Source organism: Pyrgilauda ruficollis, unplaced genomic scaffold (assembly GCF_017590135.1).
Source record: "Pyrgilauda ruficollis isolate IOZ18807 unplaced genomic scaffold, ASM1759013v1 scaffold9, whole genome shotgun sequence".
NCBI lineage: Eukaryota > Metazoa > Chordata > Aves > Passeriformes > Passeridae > Pyrgilauda > Pyrgilauda ruficollis.
Window position 1 is genome coordinate 10,782,118 of NW_024531043.1, and position 27,954 is coordinate 10,810,071.

Sequence of the window (27,954 nt, forward strand, 5' to 3'; positions counted from 1 at the left end):
AGCCAACACCAAAACCTTGTGCAGAGAAAACTTTCACGGGAGGGCAAAGAGGCCCTGGGAAAAACCCTCCCGGGCCTCGGCAGGCGGGACGGGAGCGGCCGCGATCGCCGGGTCTCACCGCGCTCGCACCGAACCGTTCCCAAGACCCCTCCGGGCTTCGCTGCCTCCTGCTGTCCCGAGGGACCCCCCGGAGACCCTCCCGAGGACTCCCCCCCGCTCACCGGCACAGCGATCCCCGCGTCTCTCTGCCTCTGCGACCGCCGTTCCCAGGCAACGGCCGCACCGGCAGCACCGGCTGCGCCACCGGCTGCACCGGGAAACAACGGGAGAGAGGGGAAATCCTCCTCATCCTCACCGGCTGCACCGGGAAACAACGGGAGAGAGGAGGGAACTTCCTCGCCCCCACCAGCTGCCAGGAAGAGGCAGCGCTGGCCCCCAGCCCAAAGCAGGGACCCGGAGGAGGGAACATTCAGCCCTTCACCCTCCCCAAGCCTAAATCCCGCTCTTGGCTGTGACAGAGTCCCTCTTGGCATCGCCGGAGCCATTCAGGACCGAATCTTCACCCTGCCCGAGGAATGGGGTGAGGGATCTTTACCCGACGCCCCACACAAGGAGTTGCAGGCAGCTCTGCTCCAGTGGCTTCCCTGAGCAGGACAAACGGAGTCAAAGCGAGAAAAACCATCCCCCAAGCCCTGCCAGTCCCCCACGGTCCCCAGCTCTCTGCCAGGACAGCACTTGCACAAGGAACCCACTCCCAGGGCTCACTTCAGGCTCTCACTTCACCCCTGCAGATAATCAGCTCCAAACGCTCCCGGCTGTTGACCTCAGGCTTGCTGTTAAGCTCAAATAGTAACAATTTCTAAACTTAATGTTTTTCCTTCTGCCCAGAAAGAGCCTCACACCCTGCTGGGAGCAGAAAGATTTGTTATTAGCTCCCATTATCTCCCTGACTCAGAGAGGCTGCCCCAAATAATGACTTCTATGAGAACAGAGAGAGGCAATACTCAGTTTTATTGCTTTGGGAGACTATTTTGAAGTTCAACTGGAAATAAGCTTTAAACAAACCAGTCATTCCTGGAATCCCTTCCAACAGTTTATGCATCTGTGGTGGTTTAGGAATGGTATTCCCCAATTTACTGTTCCCACTGAAAACACCCCAGACCATGTGCCACCCACCCACTCCCCCCACTGCTCCTGCAGCAGGATGGAGAGGAGAATGGGAGGCACAAGAAGGTAAACCCTGTCCTGGCTGGAACCAGGAAACACCCCAAAATCAACTCCTGCAAATAAACAAAATTTTAAAAAATTAAAAGAAAACAGAGAGAAGCTAGATTAGGAGTGCTTTATCATAACTATATAAACTACTAGAAGTTCCAAAAGCAGAATTATAACCCCTATTCTTTACCTCATTGTGTTAAAATAACTGGGCATTTCAAAAATCCTTTCAGTATGTTCAATGACTTTAAAAGTTGTGGCAACATGGGGAAGATGTATCAAACTTGCATATCTCTTGCCTGTCATCTACTATGACAGGCATCAAAAAGTGCTCTAGGACTTTTTAGCATATATTACACGATATTCGGTGAGGAGTTTTAAAGGGGAGAAAAAAGGAATGCTCTGTTATCACCAAAACAGAGCATTTCAAGCTCTTTGGAGCGTGTATCAAGGGAGATTTGGGTCTCTCTAGAGCCTTATTCTAAATTGATACAAGTGGAAGAGATGAGAAGCCACATCTTGCAGCTCTGCAGGTTCCTCCTGACAACCAATGCAATTCTGAACTGCAGAACTCTGCCAGAACCCTTCAGGCACCAGAGGTCACAGCAACACCACGTAGGGAAGTTTTCAAACCAGATCAGAGTCCAGAAAGCGGCACAAGCTTCAGCTTTATTGTTCTCCCAGCCATGGTCATCTTTGTAAAGGAATGATATTGCAGCTGAAAAAGAAGAGGGTAGGAGGAAATATTAAATCTTCATTTCTCAGACAGGCACAGAAGACCTGACAGGGCTCAGACCCACCACAACCCTCCTCCACTGGTTTACCAGACAAACCAGCCACTGAGACCTTCCTGCCTGTGCTCATGTTTGATGGAACTTGACTCCCTGTATCCCTGTGCAGAAGCAGCAGCCTCCAGCTCCCTGGTGCCCACCTGTCAGGTCTGTGACAGTGGGCAGTGACACAGCCAGGGCTGGCCCTGCTCAGGAAATGTGCCCTGAGCTGGTGAAAGCCTCTTCCCTCCAGCAAGTGAAACAGTAGCTCACCCCAGGAGGCCCTTCCCGGCCCAGCGCTTTGGAGTCAGCCCCACGTGCACCCTTCTGCCACCACGGATCACAGTCACACTCAGGGGTCTCTGAAAGAGAGGAAAAAACAAAAAAAATAACCAAAATATTTCACTTTTCCATCACAAAGTCAACTCCCTTCTTTTGCTGAAGCACACGAAGAACACTAAGCCCAAGGAACTGTTCTGCAGCAGTGCCCATTCCCACTCCTGTGGCTGTAACTGAAAGAATGGAGTGTTTTGTGTGAAGTCATCTCCAGAGATCCCTCACTTCCACCACCAAGCACTTAATGGTTGTGGCAGCTTCTCCAGCCAGGCCACGAGGCTGGCACAGCAGTGCTGCTGCAGGGAGTCCCCAGGGAGAACAAACAACGTGATGCTCACACCTCTCAGCTCTTCCCTTCATGAGCAAATAGCTCAGTGCTGTGAGAGAACTGCACAGACTGAATCTGACACTGTTTCTGACATGGAAATGATGATTCCAGAGATCCAAGTTCCATAGAAAAAGCTGTGGCTAACAGAGACAGGCAAGAGAATGCAGTCACAGCAGGAATGAGCTCACCCCCTCGCTGTGCTGCACCACCGTGGCAATGTTCTGCAGGTTCTGGAAGTTGTTTGCATTGACAGATCCAAACTCCACAATCTCATCGTCAACTTGAAGTCCCTGGACAGAGACAGAAGAGAGATGAGAATCTGCATTCTCCAAAGACAGGTAATATCACAGGAGCATCGCCCTTCACCCAGCCACAGGGAGAGAGATGTGCTACAACACCTCTCACACTCAGGGAAGTGAACACCACTACAGCCACAGGGAGAGGTAAGTGTTCATTCCTCTGTTCTGTTTCATGGGAAGAGAAATACTGAGGCTGGAATGGTCAGTGAGGTGTGGAAGGAGCTGTGGGGTGCCAGGATACAGCTCAGAGAACACCCATCTCTTCCCTGTACAGTGACCAGCTCAGAGAACACCCATCTCATCCCTGTACAGTGACCAGCCCCTTCACAGGACATCCCAACATGATAAAAAGAAGGGGCTGACACCTTAATCAAGGCCCCAGCTTATTCCCACTTATTAACAAGAGGCAGAGGGAGCCATGAGCTGTCTGGCTCCAGACAAAGCCTTCCCCAGGAGCTGTGCCCGACGTACCGAGACACTGGCAGGAGAGCCCGGGGTCACGGAGTTCACTTTGGCAAAGGCCTGGGGCAGGCTCTGGCTCTGGCTCATGGCCTCGGCCAAGGCCTCTGCCTCATCCTTGGCGTGCTTCTCCTTCTCCCGGGCGTGCAGCTTGTGCAGGGCTTCCTCCACCTGCTTCATCAGGGCCTTGTGGTCATTCTGCAAACCTGTGGGTGACACCATGAGCACACAGGGAGCTGGAGAGGCTTCCCCCAAAGGGCTCTCAGCACCTGCTCCCCCCTGCAGCCACGCAGAGCAGTGCCCTGGCTGTCTCTGATCTCAGCAAGAACCTCTGCTCTATCTGCTGGGGCCTGGTGCCAGCCCAGCAGATGTTTATCAGTAAAAGTCAGACACAGAGAAAACCACCCTACAAATTTTGGTAAACATGCAAAGGCAGAAGGGCTGGGAGGCCCATGATCCCTTAGCACTCAGTGAGCAGCATAAGTCTTCTTTCCATTAAATCACCCGCTGTAATGTATGTATCCATCCTGAAAGTCAGGGCACTGGGAAAGCCTGGGATGAAATAAATGCCAAGCTGTTTTCTACCCAAATTTTATTCTACAAACAGCACAGAAAGGCTTTGTTGTGTTTCACAGATCCCAAATGGCTCCGCAGCAGTGGCAGAATTTCAGTGCCGCTGCAGCAACACGTGTTCAAAAGCATTTTACTGACTCAGCCCCGGCGCAGCTCCGAGCACTGAGCAGAACCACGGGGGAACGGGCTCAGCGCAGCCCTGGGCTCCGGCTCTGAGCAATTACAACGAGCGCCATGGGGGTTTCAGAGAGATGAGGAATTACAACGAGAGCCATGGGGGTTCCAGAGAGCTCAGCGGTTCCGCGGGGTCCGTTCCCGGGCAGAGGCCGCGTTTGCCCCGCACATCCCGGTTTCGCTGGCTCATCCCGCGGGATGGGGGCGCGGCCCGGCCCCGGGAAAGGCCCCCCCGCCCGGTCCCCGTTCCCCGCTCACAGATGATGTTGTGCCGGGCGGTGCGCACTTGGTACAGGTCGATGTCCGAGCGCGGGAAGCCCTCGGCGTCCACCAGCGGCTCGTGCATCCCGACGCCCTTTTGCTGTGAGGGAAGAGGCGGCGGTTGGGAGAGGGCCGGGCCCGCGGGCCCGCACGGCGCCCCCCGGCCCGGCCCGGCCCTGCCCGGGCACCGACCCCCTCCAGCAGCTCGTAGCACGCCTTGATCTGCGCCTCGATCTCGTCCTTGCGCCGCACCAGCTGCTGCACATCGCTGACGGTGACGGGGCGGCCCCCGCCGGGCTCCGCCATGGCCGCGGCCGGACGGGAGCCGGGACGGGCGGGGGCGGGGCCGGGGGCGGGGCCAGCGGGGCCGTGCGGCGGTGACACGGCGGTGACACGGCGGTGGCAGCAGAGGGGTGGCACAGCTGCGTCACTGCCACCGCGGCACACCGCTGTGGCGCTGGCATGGGGTGGCCCAGCGGTGTCACCGTTCTGGGTCACGCTGCTGCGGTGGTGCCATGGGGCGGCTCTGTTGGTGGCACACAGCGTTGATGGTGACATGTAGTAGCACAGCGGTGTCACCACTGGGTGACACAGCCGTGGTGCACGGTGTTATGTCCCTGTCCCTGCTGCTGGCCCCTCTCCAGCCTGTGGCCCGGCACATTTGCCGGGCGCTGCAGGGCATCCATGTCCCAGGCGGTGTGGCAGCAGGGGACAGCCCCACCCCTGTCCTCCATGCCACTGGCCCAAGCCCCGTGTGCTCATCCTCTCTGGCCTTGCTGGTGGCTGCAACTTCCCAGCACTCCCAGTCAGGTGGAGTTTGTGCCCTGCTGCCTCCCCGGCAGGGCCAGCTCTTGCCCCCTCCTCCTGCTGTCCCACATTTTGTGTCCCTGCAGCGCTGGGCTCACGGGGGCTGAAGGTGGCACCGCGTGGCCCCGTGCCCAGACCCCACCACGCACCCAGCTGGGCTCTGCAGGCTGCCCTGGCCCAGCGCTGCCCAGGATGGCATGTCCCCAGCGCGGGGGCAATGTCCCCAGGGGCAGCGGGCGGGCCGGGGGATGTGCTGCCCAAATTGCGTCACCCCCCGGTGACCTGTGACACACACGGGGTCCCAGCCCTGCAGAGCCTCACGTGCTGCGCTGCCACCCTCAGCACCCTCCACGTCTCACCCCGCAGTGCCACCGCCAGGGCTGCAAGGACCCGTGACACGGCCCCGGTGACAGCCAGCCGCCACCCCCGCCTGGGGCAGCTCCCGGCCCCAGCCAAACACATCCCTGGGTTGGCGGCGGGAGAAGGTGGGGCCGAGGAGGAGCCTCCCCGTCCCGTTATATTGAAAGCCCCCCGTTCCCGCGCTCTCTTGGCTTCCAACATCGCCAGGTCGCAGAAATGGTGAGGGGCAGCAGATGGGAATTAGTTCAGACACCTGGGGCTCCATGGCACGGGACACTTTTGGAGATTTAAGCTCTGCTGGAATTCTGATTTTCCAGTGACTGTGCTCAGCAGAGCTGTCCTCACAGCCTGACCTTTGGATTCAGCTCCCTGGGGCTGCTGTACCTGCCTGTCCCGCTAATGTCTCTCTTTTCTCATTCTCTTTCAGACGTCCTACACAGACAAGGGGGAAAAGGTAAGAGTTGTGTCCCTGTCCTGCCCCTCTGCCTGGTGTGAAACATCGGTCATACTACTGCAGATTATGTCAATTCCTTGATTACCTGTTGAAATGAGAAGTAAAACTGCTCTGGGCCACACAAGATCCTCGTGGTAAATTAGTATTAATCACTGAAATTTTTGGTTTGGGAGGAGAGTGACAGGCGATGATGGATGTTTCCCAGTCAAGTCAAGCCTTAAGCAGAATCCTCATTCCATGCAACATTTATTTCCAAATGCTGCATTTTTTGCCTCCTTTATCAGTTTTAAAGTGTTTCCAGTGCTGGGTGGCCTGTGCCAGTTTGGGCAGTGGTGGGGAATGGAGCAAAGGGGGATCTGTCCTGGCGCTGGTGGTTGTGTAAGAACTTTTGTGGAAGAATTAATATTTAACACAGTGAGGTTTGCAGGTGGGCAGCTCGCTGGGATGGCCACTTGTGGAGAGCACTGGGAGAACTGGGACTGTGGCTGTGGGCAAAGGCAAATCGGTGCTTTGTACATTCCTGCAGTGCAGGATCCTGTGGGACTTGACTGTAAGGCACTTTGGAAAATCACCATCTGGGGGTTGTTCCACCCAGTCAATCCAGATGCATTTGCAGGAGATGCATTTTCAGGGTCCCAGCTGCTGCTTCCCCCTGCTCCAGAGCCGAGCAGTGCTGCAGGAAATGCAGCAGCAGCAGCTTTCAGCCCCATTTTCCTTTCCTTTTAGCCCCAACGAGGCCGCTTCATCCACTTCCACTCCATCACCTTCTGGGTCGGCAATGCCAAGCAGGTGAGAGGCTGCGGCCACCAGGCACACGAGTGAGGGGACAGCAGTGCCAGGGGACAGCAGTGCCAGGGGACAGCAGTGCCAGGGGACAGCCATGCCAGGGGACAGCAGTGCCAGGGGACAGCTGAGCCAGGGGACAGCAGTGCCAGGGGACAGCCGAGCCAGGGGACAGCCGAGCCAGGGGACAGCAGTGCCAGGGGACAGCAGTGCCAGGGGACCCCTCCCTTGCTGGGACAGGCAGGTGCTGCAGGCATTGGCTGCCCAGGGGGTGTTGGCTCGTCCCGGCAGCCCCCGGGCCGGGATGTGCCGGTGTCCCCAAGCCCGGCCCTGGCCTGGCGCCGGTGGCCTTGGTGGCCCTTGCGCAAGGCGAGGGGCGGCTGCCGGGGGTGGGACGTGGGACGTGAACCAGGGCACGTGGCCGGGCTCAGCTGTGGCCACCAGCCTGCAGAGCTGCATGGGCTCGTGGCAGCTGGTCTCCATCCCTTGCCCTGGGCAACTTAAACACCTCTGTGCTTCACACCCAAGCTGCTTTTCACCCAGCCTTGCAGAACAGGGCACATGCAGAAATGTCTCCTGCTCCATGGCAGCCCTCACAGAAAGTTCTGGAGGCAGCACTTCCCACTGAATTTGGGCTTTTTCCTCAATCCTGGCCCTTTCTTGCCTCTGTTTGTTCCCCCTGGGCTGCTGGAGGAGGTGGAGAAGCTGCTGCCTGTTCTCACACACACACAGGGCAAGTGTGACTTGCACCTGCCATGGTGGCTGTTCTCCATGGCCTGTGGGCCACCAGCACTGCAGCTTCACCCTGAGGGACCCTTCCCTTCTTCACACTCTGCCCACAGGCTGCATCCTACTACTGCAACAAGCTGGGCTTCGAGGAGCTGGCCTACCGGGGGCTGGAGACCGGCAGCAGGGAGGTGGTGTCACATGTCGTCAAGCAGGACAAGGTAAGGTGCCGCTGCCAGGGCAGGGAAAGGTGAGGTGGTGTCAGACATGAGGGTGCTGCCAAACCCACCATGAAAACCATCACCTGTGGCTCTTCACTTCATCCTCTCCTCTCCTCCTCTTCCTCGGCAGATCGTGTTTGTTTTCTCATCCGCTCTGAACCCAGGGAATGAGGGTAGGTGTCACTGGGGGGGATGGAGGGGGAAATGGCTGTGGCAGAACAAAGCAGTTCTGCTCATGCCTGTGGCTGTTCCTGCCTGGGGCAGAGATGGGGGAGCACCTGGTGAAGCACGGGGACGGGGTGAAGGACGTCGCCTTCGAGGTGGAAGACTGTGACTTCATCGTGCAGGTGGGCAGCCCCTCCCTCCACCCCCTCCCACACAGCCCCCCAAAACGGTGAGGGGAGGCAGGGAGGGCCTGGGGATGTCTCTCCCTGGCCCAGGGGAGCCGTGGCTGGACAGGATATCTCTCCTTCTGCCCAGAAAGCCAAGGAGCGTGGTGCTGTGGTGGTGAAGGAGCCGTGGGTGGAGCAGGACAAATTTGGGAAGGTGAAGTTTGCAGTGATCCAGACGGTGAGTGGCAGGGTAGGGCCATGGAGCTGGCTGCACCTGGGAGGCCCCTGCACAAACAAGGCCCCAACACAACCGCTTTTCTCCCCCACAGTATGGTGACACCACCCACACCTTGATAGAAAAGCTCAACTACAAGGGCCTGTTCCTCCCTGGGTACCACCCACCCCTCTTCAAGGACCCCCTGCTGTCCAAGCTGTGAGTACTTTCCAGAGGCTCCTGCCTGGCTCTTTGCCATCGTGTTCTGGTGGAATATCACACCGAGGAGCTGGACAGGTCTCCAGTGCCCTGCCCTGGAGCCCCCTGGCTCTGGGGTACCCCTGAGCCTGGCTGAGACCCTCCTTGTCTTCCCCCCACAGACCAAGCACCAAGCTCAGCTTTGTTGATCACGTTGTGGGGAACCAGCCTGACCTCCAGATGGTCCCAGTGGCAGACTGGTAAGAGTGGGGAGAGCTGCTGGGAGGTGGGATGGAGCAGCAGCACAGCTCTGCTGGTCTCACTGCTGCTGCCAGGGCTGATGAAGACAGCAGAGCTCCATTACTGTGGGGATGGAGCTTGGATGTGCCCCTTGTGACCCGGGCAGGTACCAGAAGAACCTGCTCTTCCACCGCTTCTGGTCAGTGGATGACAAGCAGCTGCACACCGAGTTCAGCGCCCTGCGCTCCATCGTGGTCACCAACTACGAGGAGACCATTAAGATGCCCATCAATGAGCCAGCACCTGGCAAGAAGAAATCCCAGATCCAGGTGGGTGGATGCTGGTGGTTGATCCATGTGGCTGCCTCCACTCCCAGGGGGATCTCAGTGAAGGAACAGGGGACCAAGTGTCAGTGATTTGGAGCCAGAGCAGACCTGCTGTGCTAAAGTGACTGCTAGAGAGCAATCCTGGCTCTGCTCGGGTCTGACAAACCCTGGGGGAGAAGCTGGGCAGAGCCAGTTTGCCCCATCTCATCAACAGTGTCTTTGCCATTCCATGGTGCTCCTGGGCTGATCTTGCCTGCATATTTTTAAGCCCACACCCATCTCTTCAGAGCTGTAGCTGTGCTGTCACTACCATGGTGACTTCTTTTCCCTGTAGGAATATATTGATTACTACGGAGGGGCCGGAGTCCAGCACATCGCCCTGAACACCCCTGACATCATCTCAGCAGTGAGTGCAGCCCTGTGATCCCCTGCCCTGGGACCCCCTGCCCTGGGATCCCCTGCCCTGGGATCCCCTGTCCTGGGACCCCCTGCCCCGGGACCCCCTGCCCTGGCTGGGCACAGTGCTCATCACAGGATGCACCATGACCCTGCCAGGGTATAAGGACACAGAGCTAATGGCCTTTGTGCTGTGGTTGTTTTACAACCAGCATTAACTGCCCAGGGAGTCAAAGGGACCTCCTGCATCTGTGAGCTGCCTGTCCCTCCAGATTAAAGCAATTGGGGTCTGCAGGGCCCTTGGTGGCACCTTTGTCCTTGCAGGGTGCCTGGTGGGACACAGACAGCCCAGACTGCCAGGCTGAGCCCCACAGCCCATCACCCACCTTCAGCTGGGGCAGGGGCAGGTCTGGGTTGGGCCCAGCTGCTGCTGAGCACCCAGGTTTGGGCTCCTCTCCAGACCAAAGGGCCTCCAGAGCTATCAGTTAGGTCAGAGCAGGACAAATTATCCTTGCACAGCTCTCTGCAGTGCCTGGGAGGACATCTTGGACCTGCCCATTCCTGGTGCCAAAGTGAAATGATGAGGCAGGTTCTCATGCTTGAGGTTGGCCAATGCCATGGGAAAGCATTGTCCTGACACTGCCCGTGCCAGGAAATGCTCCTGGCACAAACCCCTGCCAAACTGAGCCCTGCTGGGTCTCCCCTGCCTTGCAGATCACTAACCTGAAGCAGCGGGGCATGCAGTTCATGGATGTGCCCTCCAGCTACTACCAGGTGCTGCGGGAGAGGCTCAAAACTGCCAAAATCAAAGTGAAGGAGAACATTGACAAGCTGGCGGTGAGTCTGAGAGGGAAAAGGCCTGCCCAGGGCTGGCCCAGCTCCCCAGGTGCTTTGTAGGGATGTGAGTGACACAGAGCCCCACCTGCTCCTCTCTGGGTCTTCGAGCTGTCGCCTCATTTCTTTTCTCCAGGAGCTGAAAATCCTGGTGGACTTTGATGAAAAAGGCTACTTGCTCCAGATCTTCACCAAACCAGTTCAAGACAGACCCACGGTGTTTCTGGAGGTGATCCAGAGGCACAACCACCAGGTTGGTTTGAGGCTCTCCTGCTGATCCTGGCCACTCAGGGCCACCAAGGCCTGGTCCCTAACGGTGCCGTCCCCGCAGGGCTTCGGCGCCGGGAACTTCAAGTCTCTGTTTGAAGCCATAGAAATGGACCAGGATGCCAGAGGAAACCTGACTGTGCTGGAGCCCAACGGGGAGACCAAGCGGATGTAGGGGATGGCAGGAAGTGCTGCCCTCATCCCAAGGAGCTGAATCCCAAATGAACTGGGAAACGCCCCATGTTTTGGTAAATAGCCCAGACTTGAGTGCCACAAACCCAGGGAAGCCACTGCCAAGCTGGACAACGTAAAGGACCCAACACCTCTCCCAGCCCAGCCCTTGGGTGACTTCCTGGGAGATGGGGTGTGGGAAATAGCAAACACACTCTCAAAAAGCAGCTTAATCTGATCCAAACCATGGAATTCTTAACAAAGGGCAGATTTAAGGCATGTGCCAAAGACATGCAGCTACAGAGGAAGACAGAAGAAACAACTGGGAGTGCTCACATTTAGTCCATGCAAAGTTTTAATTTTAGCTACACGGGAAGCTGAGAAAGCACGGAGGCGTTTTCCTCTCTGCACATCTCCTTTTGTAAGATTTTGGTTTAATTGCTTTTAGACTCAATCTTGAATTTGAATTTGCTGAGAATAAACATGGTTTTAGGATAGCTCCAACACTCTGGAATGAGAATTAATTGTATTTACACATTTCAGCCTTCCCAAGGCAACAGAGTCTTGCTCTAATACCTGTAAATTCCTGCATTAATGATGGGTTGGGGTTTCTCCCATGTTTCCAGCAGTAATTGCTGGCATTGGCAGCAATTCCTTGGCTCAGATCCTGGCTGCATGTGCAAAGTCCCCTCTGGGTGTTGTTCTGGTGCTGTCCTTTGCACGGGGAATTCCTCCCCAAGGCAATAAATCCCTTTTCTGACCTGGCCTGAGTGCCTGGGGAGTCCCTGTGTTCCCAGGGGCTGCAGCTCCAGCACTCCCTGTCCAGCCCTCAGCCCAGCTGACCCTGGGGTCTCCCCCTGCTGCACAGCCACCCTCCTCAGCCCCCTGTTCCCTTTTTCCCAGCATGGGAGCTCCCAGACCCTGAGCTGCTGAGCCCTGAGCTCAGGACAGGCTCCTGTGACCGAGTCCTGTCCCCAGCCCCAGCCCAGCCCCTCCTGGCTGAGCCCCCAGCTGTGGCTGTCCTGCAGCCCTGTCCTGTCTCTTCCACCTCCTCCTCCATCAGCCATTCCACTTGTCTCTGCTCCAGGAATTTCTTTTTGAATAAAAGCTCAGAGAGGCCACCATGACCCCCCAGCAGCAGCCCCCCTTGTGGGGGGTACAGGGACCAAACCTGAGCAGCTCCCCCTGAGCAGCTGCCCCTTCTCTGGGTCCAGGGAGCAGAACTAATCCAGATTTCAAACAAGCACAGAATATCCTGGAAGGGACCCACAAGAATCATCCAAATCCAACTCCTGGCAATTTGAATAAACTGATTTAAGAAGAAAGAAAGCAAAGAGCCTCTGGCCACAACAGCCTCACACATCACTGACCCCCCACCTGGTGGTGAAGGGCTTTTGCCTCCATAAAATTAAAAATCAATAAATAAACAAAGAATATGAAATCAGAGCAATCCAGGGGAAGAGGAGGAGCAGGGACCTCTCACCCTGAGGTTGGACATGTTTGGGACTCCTGGTTCACTGTCAGGAGAGCTCTGCTTCAGCTCTCCAGGGCTGTCAAGATTGTAAATACTGAGACATTTCTTGAAGTTTGTAGACTAGAATCACTCACAGATTTTTTTCATGCAATACAATGTTGCTTAAATTCATTTCCTGCTCACCAGAATTAATATTTTCAGTAAACTTTGCTGCAAATCAGTTCTTCACACTGTTCTTGTTCTGCATCTGCCTCCTTGAGCTCTCACAGCTCCCAGCACAGGTCTAAGAGCCAAGAGCTGCCCTGGTAATATATTAAGCACAACATAATTTTTCTGTAAGAAAAGTCAGTATATTTATGGTTTGCTTTATAAAAGTTACTATAATACAATGGTACATAGTATTCAATTCACAAAAATATGAACAAATATATACAGCATGACACATCCACAACAAAAACACTTTCTTCAAAACAAGATACATACTGGTGACAGATTCTATATGCACAAAACATCCCTAAATTTATAAATTTGCTTAACCAAAGAAAAAGCAGAAATCCTAAATCTTCAAAGCAGAGTTGGTTTTTTTTAAGGAACTTAGGAAAAAAAAAATTAAATTTATTGCAAACAATTTGATCTGCCTACTTTTAAAGGAGGCCCTTGATTTCCACGCTGGGAATTAAAACCAGAAAACTGCAAGAATTGGGAGCTGGGTGTTCTTCCACTTTGCTTCAAAACTGCCCCATTGTTTTACAGTGTCCTTCTTGATGTGCTTTCACTTGGACAAATCCTACAGTGGCAATTGAGGAAACTCATAAAAACAAAACAAATATTAAACTGAAAAAATCCAGTTGCTAATTTGCTTAAATACATTTTAGGGTGTCTATTAGACTGTACACATTTCCTCGCTTGAAATAAATAGATTTTGCACATTAGGTTTCAGACTGAGGGAGGGGGGGAAAAAGAAGCCTTGACTTGGCAATTTTTTGTCTTCAGTTTCTTAATGCTTCTAATTGCATCTATTTATTTGACAAAAAAACCCCGTATTTATACAGAATTTACATTATACAAAGCTTGACACAAGCTGTAAATGCCACCAGCTCCTTTGCTATACTCAGTCCTTCTTCCTCCCCATCTTGACATGATTTAGAGCTGGAATCTGTTTAAAAAGAACTCCAAATTACAATAGTCACTTTTAATAAACTATTTACATGCTCTTGAAGTACAAAGAAATCAGCAAAAAAATTTCAACATGTTTCTACAAGAAACAGTGTTTGAAGAGAAGATTCTTGAGTTCGCCTATGTACAGAAAATGCATTTTTTTATACTTCAAAATCCTTTTTTTTCCTTAAATTTTTATTTTGTACAGAAATGCACTGAAATGATCCCTGAAAAAGGTCACAAAAACCAGAACTGAAACTACTGTATTTGTTGGAGTTTTAAGATGATGGTTGCTTTGTCTTTCCTTGTAGAAATAAGCTGCTCTGTACAATATAAATAACTGCAGGATGAGCCCCAAGCCCTCCAGCCCCACCCTGGAAGGTGTGAACCCCAGGGATCCTGTGGATCCACACCTGCCCCCTGAACTCCCACAGCTGCAAACCAAAGGCTTAAATTCTATTTCCATCATTTTGCTCTGTTCTCTTGGGTCGTTCCTCCCAGGGAGATGGAATTTTGCAGGGAACACTGTAAATGTCTGTCTCTTTTTTTTTGTCTTAGGCTCAAACTGAATTGACAATAAATTTGGGGGTGGGATTTTCAGTGGCCAAAAGCACTGCAGTCCCTGTCAGCAGCTCGTGAGGTTCCTCTTATCCCTGTCACTGCTTCCCCAGGGAGCCTGTGCTGAATGTGACCCACACAGCTCCTGCCCTCCCCTCACCCAGCCTTGCCAAGCACAAGGCAAAGGATCTGAGGCAGCTCCAGCCCCAGCTGTGGCTGCAGGGCTCCCCTGGCAGGGACAGGGCACCCGTGGAATCACTGCAGCAGGCCTGGCAGTCCTCACCATAAAGTGATTTGTTTGGAGGTCAGGCAGCTTCCCAGTCCAAGACAAAATATCTCCCAGGAAGGACTCTGCAAGCCAAGATTTATGGGGGGGAAAAGAGAAGTCTCAGGTTTGGCTTTGAGACCAGACTAACATGATTTTTCAAAGTGCTGCAGCTACAACAGCTCTGTTTCTTCCTGGGGAAGTACTGAGAGATCAGCTCTTCTAAAAACTCACATTATTTGTCTGGGATCCTAAAAGGGGATGAATTACAGGCAGTTTCAGAAGTACCCAAGTGATTTAGGTGCTCACGGTCTTTGGCACCCAAATCCCTTTGGTGCTCCCAAAACACAGGGTGAAGGAGCTGAAGGTGACAGTGACCTTCCTCCCCACCTTCCTCACCAAGGATTAAGGCAAACTGCAGGGGCTGATCCCATCCAGAGCACAGGGCTGGGCCAGCTGGGGTGTCCTCCCCCCCACAATTCCACCATTAATGCACTGGTTTGATGGAGCAGAGGGACAAGGCCAAGGACAGGGGCTTCAGTTCTGACACACAGGAAACTTCTGTGCATTTCCAAAGCCTTGCAAGTCAAAGGCCAGGCTGTGGAGATGCCAACTTGAGTGCCAACACACTGAATCTCAAAAAATAACTAAACTGAGCAGCTGGTTTAACTCCCAAATGCCATCACTGCAGCTCCAGCCAACATCCAGTGACAGAAATTTGTGCTTCTCATGATTTTGGGTTCTGGGTCACCAACACCCAGTTGCTGGAGAAATTTAGGAAGAAGGAGGAGAAACAGAACTGAACTGAAAAAAAAAGCAGAGATGGACCCTGGACTGTCCAATCTCAGAGACAATTTGCTTGCCCTCAGACAGAAACACAGGTGGTATTAAGGCAGCTTGCAGCAGTCTGTGCTCCTGCTCCCTCAGGCCTTTTGTCTGGAGGAGAAATTCAGAGGCAGAGGTCTAACCTACAGTACAGGCTCCACGCTGCAGTGCAGGCCTGGCAATTCCAGGGAACAGCTGAAAAAACTTCCAGGAACTTCTTTTGCAAGGTTGTCACCTCTGTGGAGGTTTGGAAAGAATACAGGAATAGAGCTGTGCAATTTGTTCTGTGGGGAGAAGGTGTTTAGTTATGCAGATAATCTTCCCATTTCAGAATGACATTGCAACTTCCCCTTACAAGCCAATTAAAAAGGGTTTAGTACAACTAATCTCTGCTTTTCAAGCAGGAGAAATTCAATGCTAATTGAAAAACTGATCCTGTCTATACCTGAATGGTGGTGTAACATTTCCAGATCTCATCCAAAGAACATTTTTTTGGTGTTTGGTCCCATTTTTAAATGGAACCTCTTGAAGAACTGCAACCTTCACCTCAGCACATCTACAAGGATAAAATATATTGAGAAATCATTTTAAAACATGCCTTCCAAATTTAGAGAAGCAATTAATTTCCATGCTATAGATGGGGGGGATAGGATTGCTTTCAGGGACACTTCTACCATGATTTTCTGGAGGGACGGGACCACCCCTGGCCAAGTTACTGAGTAACAGAGGGAGGAGAGCAGCAGGGCACAGCTTGCTCCTATCACAGGAGGCATCTCCCACATCCAAGGACAGAGCAAATACTCCACATAAAACACTGGAAGGGCAGGGAAATGCAGATGAAAGTGAGAAAAAATGAATACAAGTCACTCATGAGCCTGTTTCCCATCCACAGGAAGAAAGCCCTGCTACAAACGTGGGCCGTAGTCTTTGCTTGCAAGCAGGGCAGGATTTCTACAGCGCCAGCAGGGGCTGAGCTGTGCACTTAATCTCAGCCTCTCCTGCAAGCAAGACAAGCCCATTCCCAGGAATGGGAACCCCAAAGGCCACACGATGCTACAGCTGCCCAGCTGACTCCTTCCTCCTAGTGACTGAAGTATCCAAGGGTTTCTCACGTGCAGCTGCAGAGGTTTTGATCCCCCATGGACCAGCATGGCATAGAAAATGAGAGGGGAGCCCAAGGAGGGGAGCTGAGTCTGGCTGACCTGACTGTGCCCTGGGGTCTGGCTGAGGGGCCTTGCTCAGGCTCATCCCTAAGGAAAAGGCAGGACAGTTCAGCTCTAGTCTCACTGGACACATTTCCACACACACACACACACCCCCCAGGCACGCACTCATTCACACACCCTCAAGCCTCTGGCTTGCTCTGTAACATCAACCTTACATTTATTTACAGCTTACTCTGAGAAATCTGTGCAATTTCAGCCAATCAAGCTCCCAACAAACCCTATATGGCATTTTCAGTCTCTGCTTCACATTTAAACGTTGAATGTCTTTTTCAACCAACGAAAACTGATGAGAAAAAGGTAGCAGCATTTATGAAACGATGAAGGCTTTGAAGAACAATTTAAAAAAAAAAGGTACCATTATCCCATTATGGAGCATTACTTCAGGGACTCAACAGAGAAGCTAGTGTTTGGATAGACCATGCCACAAAAGGTAGCCACCTTTTTGTGTGCGTGTTGGATCTGAAAAGGAAAAAGCACCTGAAACATGAACAGTCCTCGTAAGCGTGTGCGCTTTTTGCTTTCACTCATGATCCTGGCAGAAGTGCGAAACTTGCTTGGTTTTCTTCCAATGCCCTCGTCCTCGTATCGCTTCTCACGCATGTCAGCAATGACCTGCGGAAAGCCCAGCAGGCTCAGGCACAAGTGACCTGTGAGCAGCCACCTCCTCCACAAGGCTCCCTGAGCTCTGCTCACAGCTGCCAATGCCCTCGTCCTCGTATCGCTTCTCACGCATGTCAGCAATGACCTGCAGAAAGCCCAGCAGGCTCAGGCACAACTGACCTGTGAGCAGCCACCTCCCCTCCACAAGGCTCCCCTGAGCTCTGCTCACGCCAGGCAATGGGGTTTTATAGGATCCCCATCACACCCAACTGGAAACATGGAAGCTCAGGATGGGTTCTTTAAGGGTTCTCCTGAGTGCTCAGTTTCCATGGATTGTTGGAATTCCCACCCTGGTACCTCCAAACCGTGCCAACCTGCCCAGCCCACAGAGCTGACACCTCCAACCAGGACTCCAACCCTCACTGTCATACTCAAGGGCTTCTTCCAGGGCTGGGTTTTGCCCAGATTTCACCCACAGCTTACCTGCCTGATGTTCTGACCCACGTACTCGATCACCATCTCATCAGCTGCAATGGGCTCCATAGCAAAAAGGCCCCAGTCGTGAATGTGGCTCTTGCAGAATTTTAGTTTTTTCTTCCGAAACTGCATGAAGAAAACACCCCAAAACCCCAACCCTGAATTAGCCACAGCACAGAACAGGAAAGGACGTCTGTGGGTCCAGAATCTGCAGCAGGGGGGATCTACCTTGAGCTGGTTGAACTTGAGCAGGTCGCTGTCGCAGCTGCCCGTGAAGGAGGAGAGGAGCCTGCGCTGCTCTGAGCGCCTCTCGGAACCAGCCCGGGTGGAAGCGTGAGGTTGGGCAGGGATGCTCATACCCTGAGAGGACAAATGGGTGATCAAAGCTGACCCAACACCCTGCAGGCTCCCTGTGAGCAGCCCCTTGTGCTACAACACATCGCCACAGAACACCTGACATCAAACATTAGCACTTCCCACACAACCCCAGGACAATCAAGGAGACACAACAGCTTCCTCTCCCTGCCTGCCAAAAGGCAGGAAGCACCTACTGTGTGTGACAGTGTCAAACCAAATCCCATTCACAGCTGGCACTCTGGATTCCTCACCTGTGTGTCAGCTGGAGGCTCCTCTGCAAAAGCTCGGCTATTGTTGAGGTATTTGAGTTTGTCCTTCTTATCAATTTTGTAATAGCCTTCGCTTCGTGCACAGCCCGTCACGTGCTCCCGCATCCCGTCATCACGCTTCTTCTTCTTGGGGGTAGAAAAGCTGGTAGGTGGCAAGAGGTTAAGGAGAAACACAGCCAGAGGTGGATATCAGACTAAACTTGCTACAGTTGCATGGAGCTAACACCAGGAGCCTGGAAAATTTGGAAGGTTGTGTGGGGTTGCAAAAGAGAACATCATTACTGAGATGCTGCTCAGCCCAAAGGCCTTGGGAAATCAGCTCCTTCAGACACACATTACAAACCTTCAGGTTAGAAGGCACCTTCAGGGCTTTGGCTCCTGGAAGGACAGTGGAGCTCTACTGCTGCCAGCTCACCCCACAAACACAACCACGAAGGCTACAACAATTGAGAGTGACCCAAAAATGCTTCCTGTGAGGGAAAATGCATCCTTGACACCAGAAAAGTGAAGCAGAGGGACCATAAAGATCAACAGGTGATGGCCTCAAAATCAGAGTGCTGAGGGTCTGCTGCAAAGCAGGTGAGCCTGCAGGTACTGTCACACAGTGTGACACACGATGAACTCAAGGTGATTTGGAAGCGGCTTAAAAAATGAACATAATTTTGCTGTTACAATATAATCCTTATCAAGAGGGAAAGAGATTTATTTTCACTATGGGTTTTGTTAGTTATCACCGACTGCTTTAGGTGTTTGGGCTTTTTTGGTTTTGCTTTCCCGTCTTGGAGGAAGCAAGGGATGAAGATATCTGAACTTCACAATCTCTAGCAACACACAAGGTGGTGTGTTTATCTTCTTCAACACATAAACCTGCACATCCTTCCTGAGAAAAGTACTGGACAGTTCTGAGGTTTTTAGGCTCTGCTCTGGAGAACACTACTGGTGGCTGCACAACAGAGCCCTGATGTGCCACTTAGGAAGCACTGATTTTATCACTATTTCAACCTCAAAGCAACTTAAAGCTGCTAGAAGCACTAACTCATTGTTTTGGGCACAGATGGTGAGATTATTTTTACAGCAAGTTTTAGCTCCAAATGAAAGCTCTGTATGTGCAGACTAGAAATTCCACAGGAAAGCTGGAAAAAAATTCTGGTTACATGCAGACAGAAGCTTCTCAAACTAGGAAGGAAACCTCCCCAGAAGAGGTGCCCACAGACTGTCCCTGCACTTCCAGACTGAACGTGCAGCAGGAACAGCCACTTCTGCAGTATTTTTGTATTGCAGCTTCAGAGAATGAAACAGTCTAAAACTGCCTGCTCATCCAAGCAATCTCTATTCCTGTAAGCAACTGCTTCTCCCACCAACTTCTCGTGCATCTCACACGTGCTGCCAACACAGTGAGAAAGGATATAAGGATGGAAAACCCACAGGGTGTCATTGAGCCAGTCCATACCATTGTCCTGCTGTAACAAGCGGTCGTAGGTGATGCACATGAATTTGATATCCTCCTCGTCTATGCCCCCGTTCCAGATGTCATACAGAATGGTCATCTCCTCAAACTCGGAGCGCGGCCTGAACTGCGGCCGGGGCGGGGAATACTCGGGGGAAGGGATCACTGGCAGCTCCTCAGATGTCTTCTTCTGCCTCCGCCACTGCCGCTTGGGCTTGGCGTGAGCTTCTTCTTCCTTGATGTCCTCATTCCACTGGTTCTCCAGTTCCTTGAATGGCAGTTTCTCTGCAACTGTCTCAGCTGCTATTTTTTCGTGGAAACCGTCATTCCTGAAGTCCAGGGGGACGGCTTCAGGGTCTTTCAGTCCATAGTAGGCATCAGGATGTCCACTCAACAGCTCTTTGCCCACAGCACCTTCCACCAAGGCCACTGGCATGGGAGGAGGTTCTATGGTTTTGCCCGAGTACACATCCAGCGAGAGGACAGAAGGTGGGGACCGCCTCGGCCGACCCGGCCTCCTTTTGGGAAGAACAGAAGGTGGTGGTGGGGGAGGAAGAACAGAAGCCCCAGGGGGTACTTCTGGGGAGAGCAAACCAGGTTTTACTTCTGCCTTGCATTCCTCGATGGGCATTCTTCCATCTCCATGCATGCACGGCAGGGCTGCTACAGGTATTGGCTCATCAGGTGGCAAACCCATGTCCATGTGGAAATCTGCTTGCGGGGGGCTGGCAAAGGGGATAGGGGAAGGAACACTGTTCATGCTGATCGTAAGGGAAGCACCAAGAGGCTCTTTAAAGGTTTTCTCTTCTAGCTCATCCTCTGACTGTTTCTTGCCAGGCAGAAGGCAAGGAATGGTAGCACCAGCCTCTGGGAAAGTAGGCGTGAAATTGAAATCTCTCCCAGGAGTCCGAGGAATGCCACTATTAATGCCAGGAGATTGGGATGGGTAGGAAAAGGGGCTCCCTGGGACTTGAGGGGAACTGAGGGTCAAGCTGCTTCCTGTAAGGGGAGCGTCACTTCCTGGCGTGGCTGGAACAGTGTCCGTGCTCTGCGACTTCGCAAGGGGGTGCGAAGACTTGGCCAAAATGTCCCGCCCGGGAGTCCTAGGAATCTCCTCTTCCACGGATGTTTTGGTCACCATTAATTGTTCAGGGAACTTTTCTGGAGGGACTAAAGATTCTTCCTTGCCAGGAGTCGACGGCAGGGGAAGCATGGAGGATGGCACCTTGTGGGCTGGCAGCAGGAGAGTCTCAGTCTCCGGGTGGATCATCACCTCCCGCCCGGGAGTGCGCGGCAGCCGCTCGTCCTCCTCTGCTGCCGACGGTGGCTTTGCTTTAACTCTGGCTTCCAAGCTGCTGTCCTCAGGCTTGCCAAAGAAGCTGCTTTTGCTGGGCAGAGGTTCCCCAAAGACTCCCCCTGGAGCAGAGATACAGAGAGACGCCTCCTCATCTTGAGATTCAGGCTTTGGACCTTCCTGTACCTCTGGCTCCAGCATGGAAGTGGGTTCGGACTCTTCCTCTGAAAGGGGAACAGAGAGGGGAATCAGGAGCTTTGCTCCACTTGGTTACTTGCCACTTGCTAGTAAAGACATGTTTAAGATGCCACAATTAACAAACAGCTCAATTCCACTGGGAGGCTTTAAAACTCCAGTGCTTTACATTTTGGAGGCACAGAGTGTAGAGTAATTAGACACGACCACACACTTTCCTAATGGACCATAAAAAACCCACACTATTAATTTGAGGATTAACTACGACACAGACCAGAACGAAGGCTTCTCTGCTTTCAAAAGCCCTGACAACCTTTTGTGCAGACATTAAAGGAATGAGAGGACTGTGGGGTGAGGACTTTGGAGGAGAGCTGTCAGAGCTCAGAGCTATCACCTTTTCTAATGTGGGAACTAAACTAATTGCAGGCCAAGGAGCACCCTCAGCTCTCCAAGGAGGGAATGGGGAAGGGAATAGCAGAACACTCCTGAACAACACATGAAGCAAATGGGAAGCCCTTGTAATGAATGAGGACACACTCAGATGGTATCAATGAGGCAATTTATATGCTGCTCTCCCTGCAGCAGCCTCATTTGTCTGGAGTTTATTTACCCACTTAGGGCCAGGTCCAAAAGGAATCAACGGTGAATCTTGTTAGACAGCTCAAAATAACATTTTCAAGCGGGAGAACGAAAGGAGGTGAAAATGCCTGGAGAGTTGGAAGGGAGGCATTCCCCGCTTGTGCTGAACAAACCAGGGCTGCTGGAGAAGGGTCTGAGCCCTGCAACTCCTGTATGAGCTGGGTTGCTCAAGAACAATGCTACAGTTTGAGTTTGTTCCCACAGCTTACCTGGAAAGCTCCTTACACATGTCAAGTTGCTCAAATGCAGGTGCCTCCAAATTTATGTTCTTGCAGCACACTGGGCTGTTCTAGAAAGGATTAGTGCAAAACCAGTTCTTCTTTGCCCTGCCCAGTTCCACATTTTACCTCTTTGTGATTTTCAGATTTTACAGCAGTCAAGGAGTGACACCCTGTGCAGGGACTGGATTTCCAGCTCTCCAAGTGGCAAAACACTGCCCAGTCCTCAGACACCAATGCTGCCCAAGGCTCCACAGCAGGCCCCACTAGATGTGCCCTTCCTGTTGGCTCCAATTTTAACTTTCAGATTTCCCCCAGTTGCCAAATTACTCAAGCTTTATGCATCTCACTCCTGTTCTAGTAAAAGGTTTCCAATTTCCTTGGGTTAAGTACAACTCTGTATTGATTGAAGACAATTCCCTTCTTCCAGAAAACTAGTGAGTATCACTCATTTAAAAGGAGTAGGTGACAAAACTCCCCACAAATAATATTAGGAACCATACATAACTCTGAGACTCCACTCAGAGACCTGCCCCATGCAGCTTCCCACATACTGCTTTGATATTAAAACCAAAAAGAGCCAGTATGACATTCCTGTTCTGTTTTAGCAGCCATGGCTTTTCTATCTTGAGCTTCAGCCACCACACCACCCGATCAGTCACCCTCAGACGATGACAACTGTTCAGTTCCTCTAGGACTCCAACTAAACTGGCCCAGGATAAGATTCTGGATACAGTAACCACAGTATTTTTAGTAGCAGATGGCTCATGTAAAGCTCCTTACTAGGAAGGAAAGTTCAGCACAGACCTCTTTCCCTGTACAGATAATCCCAGACCTAGAGCCAAGACTGGAAGAAGAAAGAGAACAAGGGAAATACAAACCCATACAATATCGGATACTGGGAGAAAATTTAATTGGAAACATAATAACAAAACTCCAAAGCACATGGAAGGGCATACCTGGCCTGCAGATGGGAGAGAGTGCAAGCTTTGTCTCCTGGTCTCTTTCCATAACCAAATGTTTCAGAGTTTCAGCAGCAACAGAAGCCCCCAGAACTTGGCCACACTCACTTTCCCCTGCCTTGATTTCTCCACTGCCTTCATCTTTCACTGCCAAAGCTGGCTCAGCAAGTCCCAAGCCTGTTGCATCCATGTAGTCATCCACAGGATACAGGTCCAAAATAGTCTCCCTCTCATCATCAGGAAGCTCATGACCAGCAGGTTCATGCTCTGGCTCAGCAGCCATGGCTTCTCTGCCTTGATCTTCAGCCACCTCTTCCTCCTCTTCTTCCTCCTCATCTTCATCATCATCATCATCCTCCTCATCTTCATCATCCGAGTCTGAACTTGACTCGAATTCAGAGGAGTCCTCACTCTCATCAGATGATTCAGCTTCAGCCTTGGAAGATGAGGGACTTGCTACATCTGCAAGAACAAACTGTCTTTAGTTCTGCTTTCTGCCTTTAATAATCAGTCAGGGGCAAATATCCCTTCCACTGTAAAAGTGTGGAAACAGCATCACCAGCACAGGTGGGTTTGAAGGAATTGGCCTCCCAATTCACTTATTTTTGCAGAGATTTATAAATCCTGTCCCTGGCTGCTTACAACAATCACCATACAACATGTGAGCAGTAGTGCTGCCTGGCACCTTCCCCCCTGGGTCTCTCAGTGTAGTGTATCTTTTACTAAGATTTTCTTCTGCCTTTACACACAGCCTTAAAAAGTGAAAACTACCACCTTCCAGAGCAAGAACTGAGTGATAGGACAGAGTTATTAGCAGCCAATTTACCCTTTTCAGAAATCTGGTCCCTTCTCCCCCCAGCTACTCCTGGTTCACAAAACAAGCACACATTTAGCTGGGCTTGGGACCAGTGCCCCTGTGGCTGGGTTGGGCTGAGATCACTAGAGGGCTCTAAAGGGACCCATTGACTGAGGGATCATGGAAATCTCACAGGTATTAATTAAAAAGATCTCTGCATTATATTGTGTAAAACTGCCCAGTGAAAGGAGGTCACAAAGGCAGAAGGGAGACCACAGCTGACCCAAAGGTGACACTTGCTGCTTCCACTGCAGCTCTTACCCTCCTCGGAGTCCTGCTCCTCCTCCTTGTCACTTGTGTCTATGCCTGTCTCCTCCTCATCATCTTCATCCTCATCTTCATCGTCATCTTCATCCTCATCATCTTCATCCTCCTCATCCTCCTCTTCCTCCTTTGCAAGAAAGCATTGCCAAAAATGAACAGTGCCTGAGCCTGTGACCTGGCTGTCAGTGCTGTAACCACCAGGGACTCTCAGGGAGGCTGTCAGAGAACCTGAAGAGGGAGTGACCTGACAGAGGCTCTGTAAGGATGGACCCCACCAGGAGCACTCATCTCCTAGAAAAGGGAACCTTGGCACTTGGCATTTCCAGGCCCCCTTTTAACGACAGACAGCACTGAAACTGCAGCCACACACCAACATACCTTGCCAGGTGCTGCTTTCACCAAGCCTCCCTCTTCTTCCTGCTCCTCTTCCTTCTCTGAAGATGACTCTTCTTCTTTCCCTGATGTCTCATCTCCCTCCTCTCCCTCACTGTCGAGCTCCAATGGCCTTGCTGGTCGCCGTCGCAGCCCCACTGCCTCTGCATCCTTCTTTGACAGGTCAGATGTCGTATCAGAAGCATCCCTGTCCCTCTCCGACTCTGAGGAGCAAAAGCAACAGAAAATTACCATCAAGTACCTTGGAAAGGACAGAAAGAGTTAACTACATAAGGGAAACAACTTCTTTGGGAAGATGGAAGTTAGGAGCAATGTGCCCATGTGGTGTGAGGGTCCCCAGGCTTACAGAGACTTGCTGATGTCACAGTGAACAGTGCTGATGGCAAAATGTGGGTGGCCAAAGCTGACACTCCCTAGGCAGAGCAGACAGGAGACACGGCACGAGTGAGGTCAGGACAGGTAACCTGAATTTAATGTCTTTTTGTTTCATTTTTTGCTTCAAAACCACTTGTTAATCTGAATCGACTTCTACATGAACCCATGTGCAAAACAAAGGGTATCCAAAGCTTTGTCTCCTCTTTACTCTTCCCTGGTAATAGGAAATAATGTTAAGATATTTTCAAACAGATTTTTCTGGCAAATAACTTTGGTTTCTTTCTCAAATCAAATGCAGAGCAAACTGTTACATGCTTCCTCTTACCACACCCCAGCAAGCTGTGAGCACACCCCAAGAGCCCATGAACCCACCTGAGCTCCTTCTGTTGGGGCCCAGCACAGCTAAAATAGGTTATGAGTTATTCTTAAAATGTGGGTCTTAAACTTCCCACCAGTGAATTTCAGATAATTGAACCCAGAGGGGCCATGTCTCAGCTGATCAGAGCTCTGTGAGAAGCAAGGTTTGGCTCAGATCCTTGACTCTGTGTTTAACTGTAAGCGAGCACACTGCTGTGAAGTTTAAAGGATTCAGCTTGGTGGGGTTTGCATCTGCTCCTAGGTTTCAAACAAATGCACTTTGCAAACCTTCATCTTCATCATCCACAGAAGTAGAAGGCCGGATTCTCTTCTGATCTCCCGCTGAGGCAGCTTCAGGTGGCTCCTTTCTTTTCACCTGAACAAAAGACACAATTAGCATTTCTGAAAGTTTAGAAACAGCAGAAATCAACTTCTTCAGCAAATTGCCACTTCTTTACTTTGCTGTGGTCACAGCAGAAACCAAGGGCCACTTCCCAGCTCTTGATCTCTTTATTTGCTTGCAAACAGAATTTCACTCTGAATTAAACTCTAACCCCTTCAATTTGCATGAAAACACCCTGGGTACCAGCATGGTGCATGTCATCACCAGGTACTTTGAGGATGACAGAGAAAACTCTTTTGACAAATCCATGTGGCTGAGATTGTAGTAGAACAGAAAGAGAGCCTAAGCCCATGGCATCTTAAAGAACCTCAAAGCAAGTTTTACTCTAAATAAAGACTGGAGAATCTCTCATCCCAAACCTTTGCTTGCACCTTCTGTGCATTCAAAAATCCTAATTTCAGGGAAGCCCTCTACACTCCCCTACCCCAACTTCTTTTAAGATACTTTTAATTTTTTATGCAAATGCTTTTCAAAATGGATAGCCTGTGCTTCTGAGGAGACAGAGTTTAAGCAAATTTCAGGTGAGACTCAGCTGCCAAACCATCAGAGATTCCAACCAGAACAGTAGCTGTGTAAAGCACCATGAGCATACATGTAATTTCATGATCATGCTGAAATGCTGTGTCCTAAAGACAGGCAAATGTCCCCTTCCCCCTGCAGAGCAGGGAGATCCTCTACAGACAACTCACACAAGTGGAGAATGAAAAGCTAAGTGAACAGAGGGTCCTTGCTCTGGTTCTGGGGGGTCAGAAGCAACCCCCTGAGTGAACACAGAGTGGGGTGAACAGCCTGAGGGCTCTGGGGCACAAACCTAGCAGGGTCTGTCCTCCTAAGGCTCCTCTGGGGGATGTCAGCACAAGGAAGAGAGTTTTTGTTTTCACCTTGAAGGATGGCAGCCGGATGGCCCCTCGTAACCCAATGCCCAAGCCGATGGCCTCGTATCCCAGCCCTTCTCCTTTGTTCCAGTTCTCCAGGAGACAAGAGGCCATTCGATCCTTTGGCTTTGGTTTTTCCTCCAGTTCTCCTCCAGACTTCACTGGAGTGAGAGACGCCTGCAACAGAGAAGGCACATTTGAGAGGGGAAGTTTCCTGGGAAGGACACAAAGTCTGGAAAGCATTTAAGCAGTCGAGGTTTGGGAAATATCACTGCCCTGCCCAGGCTTCAGATTCTTTGAGGGCATCTGAAGGTGTCCCACACCTGAAAGGAACTAGAGCTGCACAGAATAACACAAATAACTTGAGTGTGCTTTAGGCAAGTCAGCCCAACAATGTGTTATCTACCTTCCTTCTAACCCACATAACTGAAAGCAACTGCAGACCTTCCAGTTGGGAACACCTTCCTTCTGTTGAGTGTAAGGCCAAATATAGTGCATCAAAAACCACACACATCCCTGTGTTTCCTTAGCAACCAGAGCCCCAGTCCACAAAACCTGTCAGAAGGCTCCAGTCCTGGGAACAGGGACATGAAAATATTTAGGTGAAACACCAAAGGGTCTAAAAAATAGACATACAGCCTCAACAAATCCTTTTTCACCAGAGCTGAAGTGTGAAGGAAGAGCAGGAATTCAGACCTCTGCAGCTGGGGAGAGGTGGACAAGCCAGGAGAATGTCACACATGGCATGTCACACTCTGCCCAAGCCAGAGGCACTGGAGGTGACACTCACCTGCATCAGCCCAGGGCACAACACCCCAAACAGTTTCTCCTGCACACCCTAACAGAGGTCACACGCTGAAGTGGGCTGTAATCACCAAAGAGGCAATCTCCTGCTAATTAGGGGCAAGACTAATGGGAATATCAAGCAGAGAACCCAAGCAGCAGCACTCTGTGGTCAGGATGCCTGGTTACTCCTGGCACTCTGCTACATGCACCTTACTCAGGCTGTCAAAACTAAACCCACCACTAGATCTGGGAACAAAGAAAGGCTTTCCCCTAGCTCAGGCAGAAAAGGTCCATGGAATGTGCTGCCTTCCCCAGCAACGTGCTCCTCTCACAGCTTTCACCCCACACATTTTCCACCCTGCCTGACCCAGGACACCAGATTTATCCTTGAGCCTTCCCACCCTTTACCTAGGGCATGATGCCTCTTGGATGCCTCTCAGCTGCCAGAGTTGGAATCAATCAATCAATCAATCAGCTGCCTTTGATGGAATATAGCAGCCAGAATCAGTGTGATGGCAGAGCACACGGGGAACTGACCTGCCACCAAGGAGCCCAGTAACCCCCTCCTCACACACACAGACACCAGCAATGGGAAGGTACAGTTAAATATTCAGTTTAAGCTGAATATTCATATTTTGTTCTCTGCAAAAACAGGCAACTTGTGCCTGAGGAGTCCTGTCCCACCCCAATGCCAGGGGTGCCCAGTCCTAGCAGAAAGCTCTGAAATCTATGAGGTTTTTCTGCACACAGCAGTAACACATGCCCTGGAGCAGAAATGGTTCTGGCATCTCTTTTCCTGGACAGAAACACACACGTGGTTTTCCATGCAGCAATTTCATATTTTCAATTACATTGCTCACATCCAACATAACCTGTGGCAAAGACTGTGGTGAGCTGCTGTGGTACAGTCAGCTTCCCTTCCCAAAATGGCTTATAA

At 51.6% G+C, this 27,954-nt stretch overlaps 3 protein-coding genes across 3 annotated transcripts in view; 1 reads left to right on the plus strand and 2 right to left on the minus strand.

The window, feature by feature from the left end:
* Positions 1–992: 992 nt before the first annotated feature.
* On the minus strand, positions 993–4,988 carry PSMD9 (proteasome 26S subunit, non-ATPase 9). Its single transcript, XM_041489093.1, has 6 exons — positions 4,608–4,988; positions 4,413–4,515; positions 3,420–3,613; positions 2,838–2,939; positions 2,259–2,347; positions 993–1,933 (listed from the first exon to the last, which is right to left on the minus strand). The coding sequence occupies exons 1-6, from the start codon at positions 4,971–4,973 to the stop codon at positions 1,906–1,908; spliced, it is 882 nt and encodes a 293-aa protein (XP_041345027.1). The 5' UTR covers positions 4,974–4,988; the 3' UTR covers positions 993–1,905.
* A 143-nt stretch (positions 4,989–5,131) lies between these two features.
* HPD (4-hydroxyphenylpyruvate dioxygenase) lies at positions 5,132–11,242 on the plus strand. The gene is made up of 14 exons (XM_041489092.1): positions 5,132–5,801; positions 6,010–6,036; positions 6,763–6,825; positions 7,662–7,766; positions 7,897–7,939; positions 8,031–8,113; positions 8,247–8,336; positions 8,428–8,531; positions 8,693–8,770; positions 8,917–9,079; positions 9,411–9,482; positions 10,187–10,309; positions 10,443–10,559; positions 10,638–11,242. Exons 1-14 carry the CDS (start codon positions 5,799–5,801, stop codon positions 10,746–10,748), a joined length of 1,182 nt encoding a protein of 393 aa, XP_041345026.1. The 5' UTR covers positions 5,132–5,798; the 3' UTR covers positions 10,749–11,242.
* Positions 11,243–16,625: 5,383 nt separating this feature from the next.
* SETD1B (SET domain containing 1B, histone lysine methyltransferase) overlaps positions 16,626–27,954 on the minus strand; it is a 43,611-nt gene continuing 32,282 nt past the window's right edge. The window contains exons 8-18 of the mRNA XM_041489167.1: positions 26,238–26,408; positions 25,242–25,329; positions 24,207–24,424; positions 23,826–23,955; positions 22,706–23,170; positions 19,362–20,918; positions 17,936–18,102; positions 17,556–17,687; positions 17,334–17,453; positions 16,912–16,995; positions 16,626–16,862 (exon numbers count right to left, since the gene is read on the minus strand). Coding sequence (XP_041345101.1) covers positions 16,626–16,862; positions 16,912–16,995; positions 17,334–17,453; positions 17,556–17,687; positions 17,936–18,102; positions 19,362–20,918; positions 22,706–23,170; positions 23,826–23,955; positions 24,207–24,424; positions 25,242–25,329; positions 26,238–26,408 — 3,369 coding nt within the window. The remainder of the gene's footprint in view (positions 16,863–16,911; positions 16,996–17,333; positions 17,454–17,555; positions 17,688–17,935; positions 18,103–19,361; positions 20,919–22,705; positions 23,171–23,825; positions 23,956–24,206; positions 24,425–25,241; positions 25,330–26,237; positions 26,409–27,954) is intronic.

Coding starts and splice junctions, on each gene's coding strand:
- PSMD9 (XM_041489093.1), bottom strand. CDS start 4,973: ATGTCACCATCAACGCTGTGTGCCACCAACAGAGCCGCCCCATGGCAC. Junction 3,614..4,412: donor CGCCCGGCACAACATCATCT/GTGAGCGGGGAA, acceptor TGTCACCCACAG/GTTTGCAGAATGACCACAAG. Junction 1,934..2,258: donor GCCGGGAAGGGCCTCCTGGG/GTGAGCTACTGT, acceptor CTTCTTTTTCAG/CTGCAATATCATTCCTTTAC.
- HPD (XM_041489092.1), top strand. Junction 6,826..7,661: donor GGGTCGGCAATGCCAAGCAG/GTGAGAGGCTGC, acceptor CTCTGCCCACAG/GCTGCATCCTACTACTGCAA. Junction 8,337..8,427: donor AGTTTGCAGTGATCCAGACG/GTGAGTGGCAGG, acceptor TCTCCCCCACAG/TATGGTGACACCACCCACAC.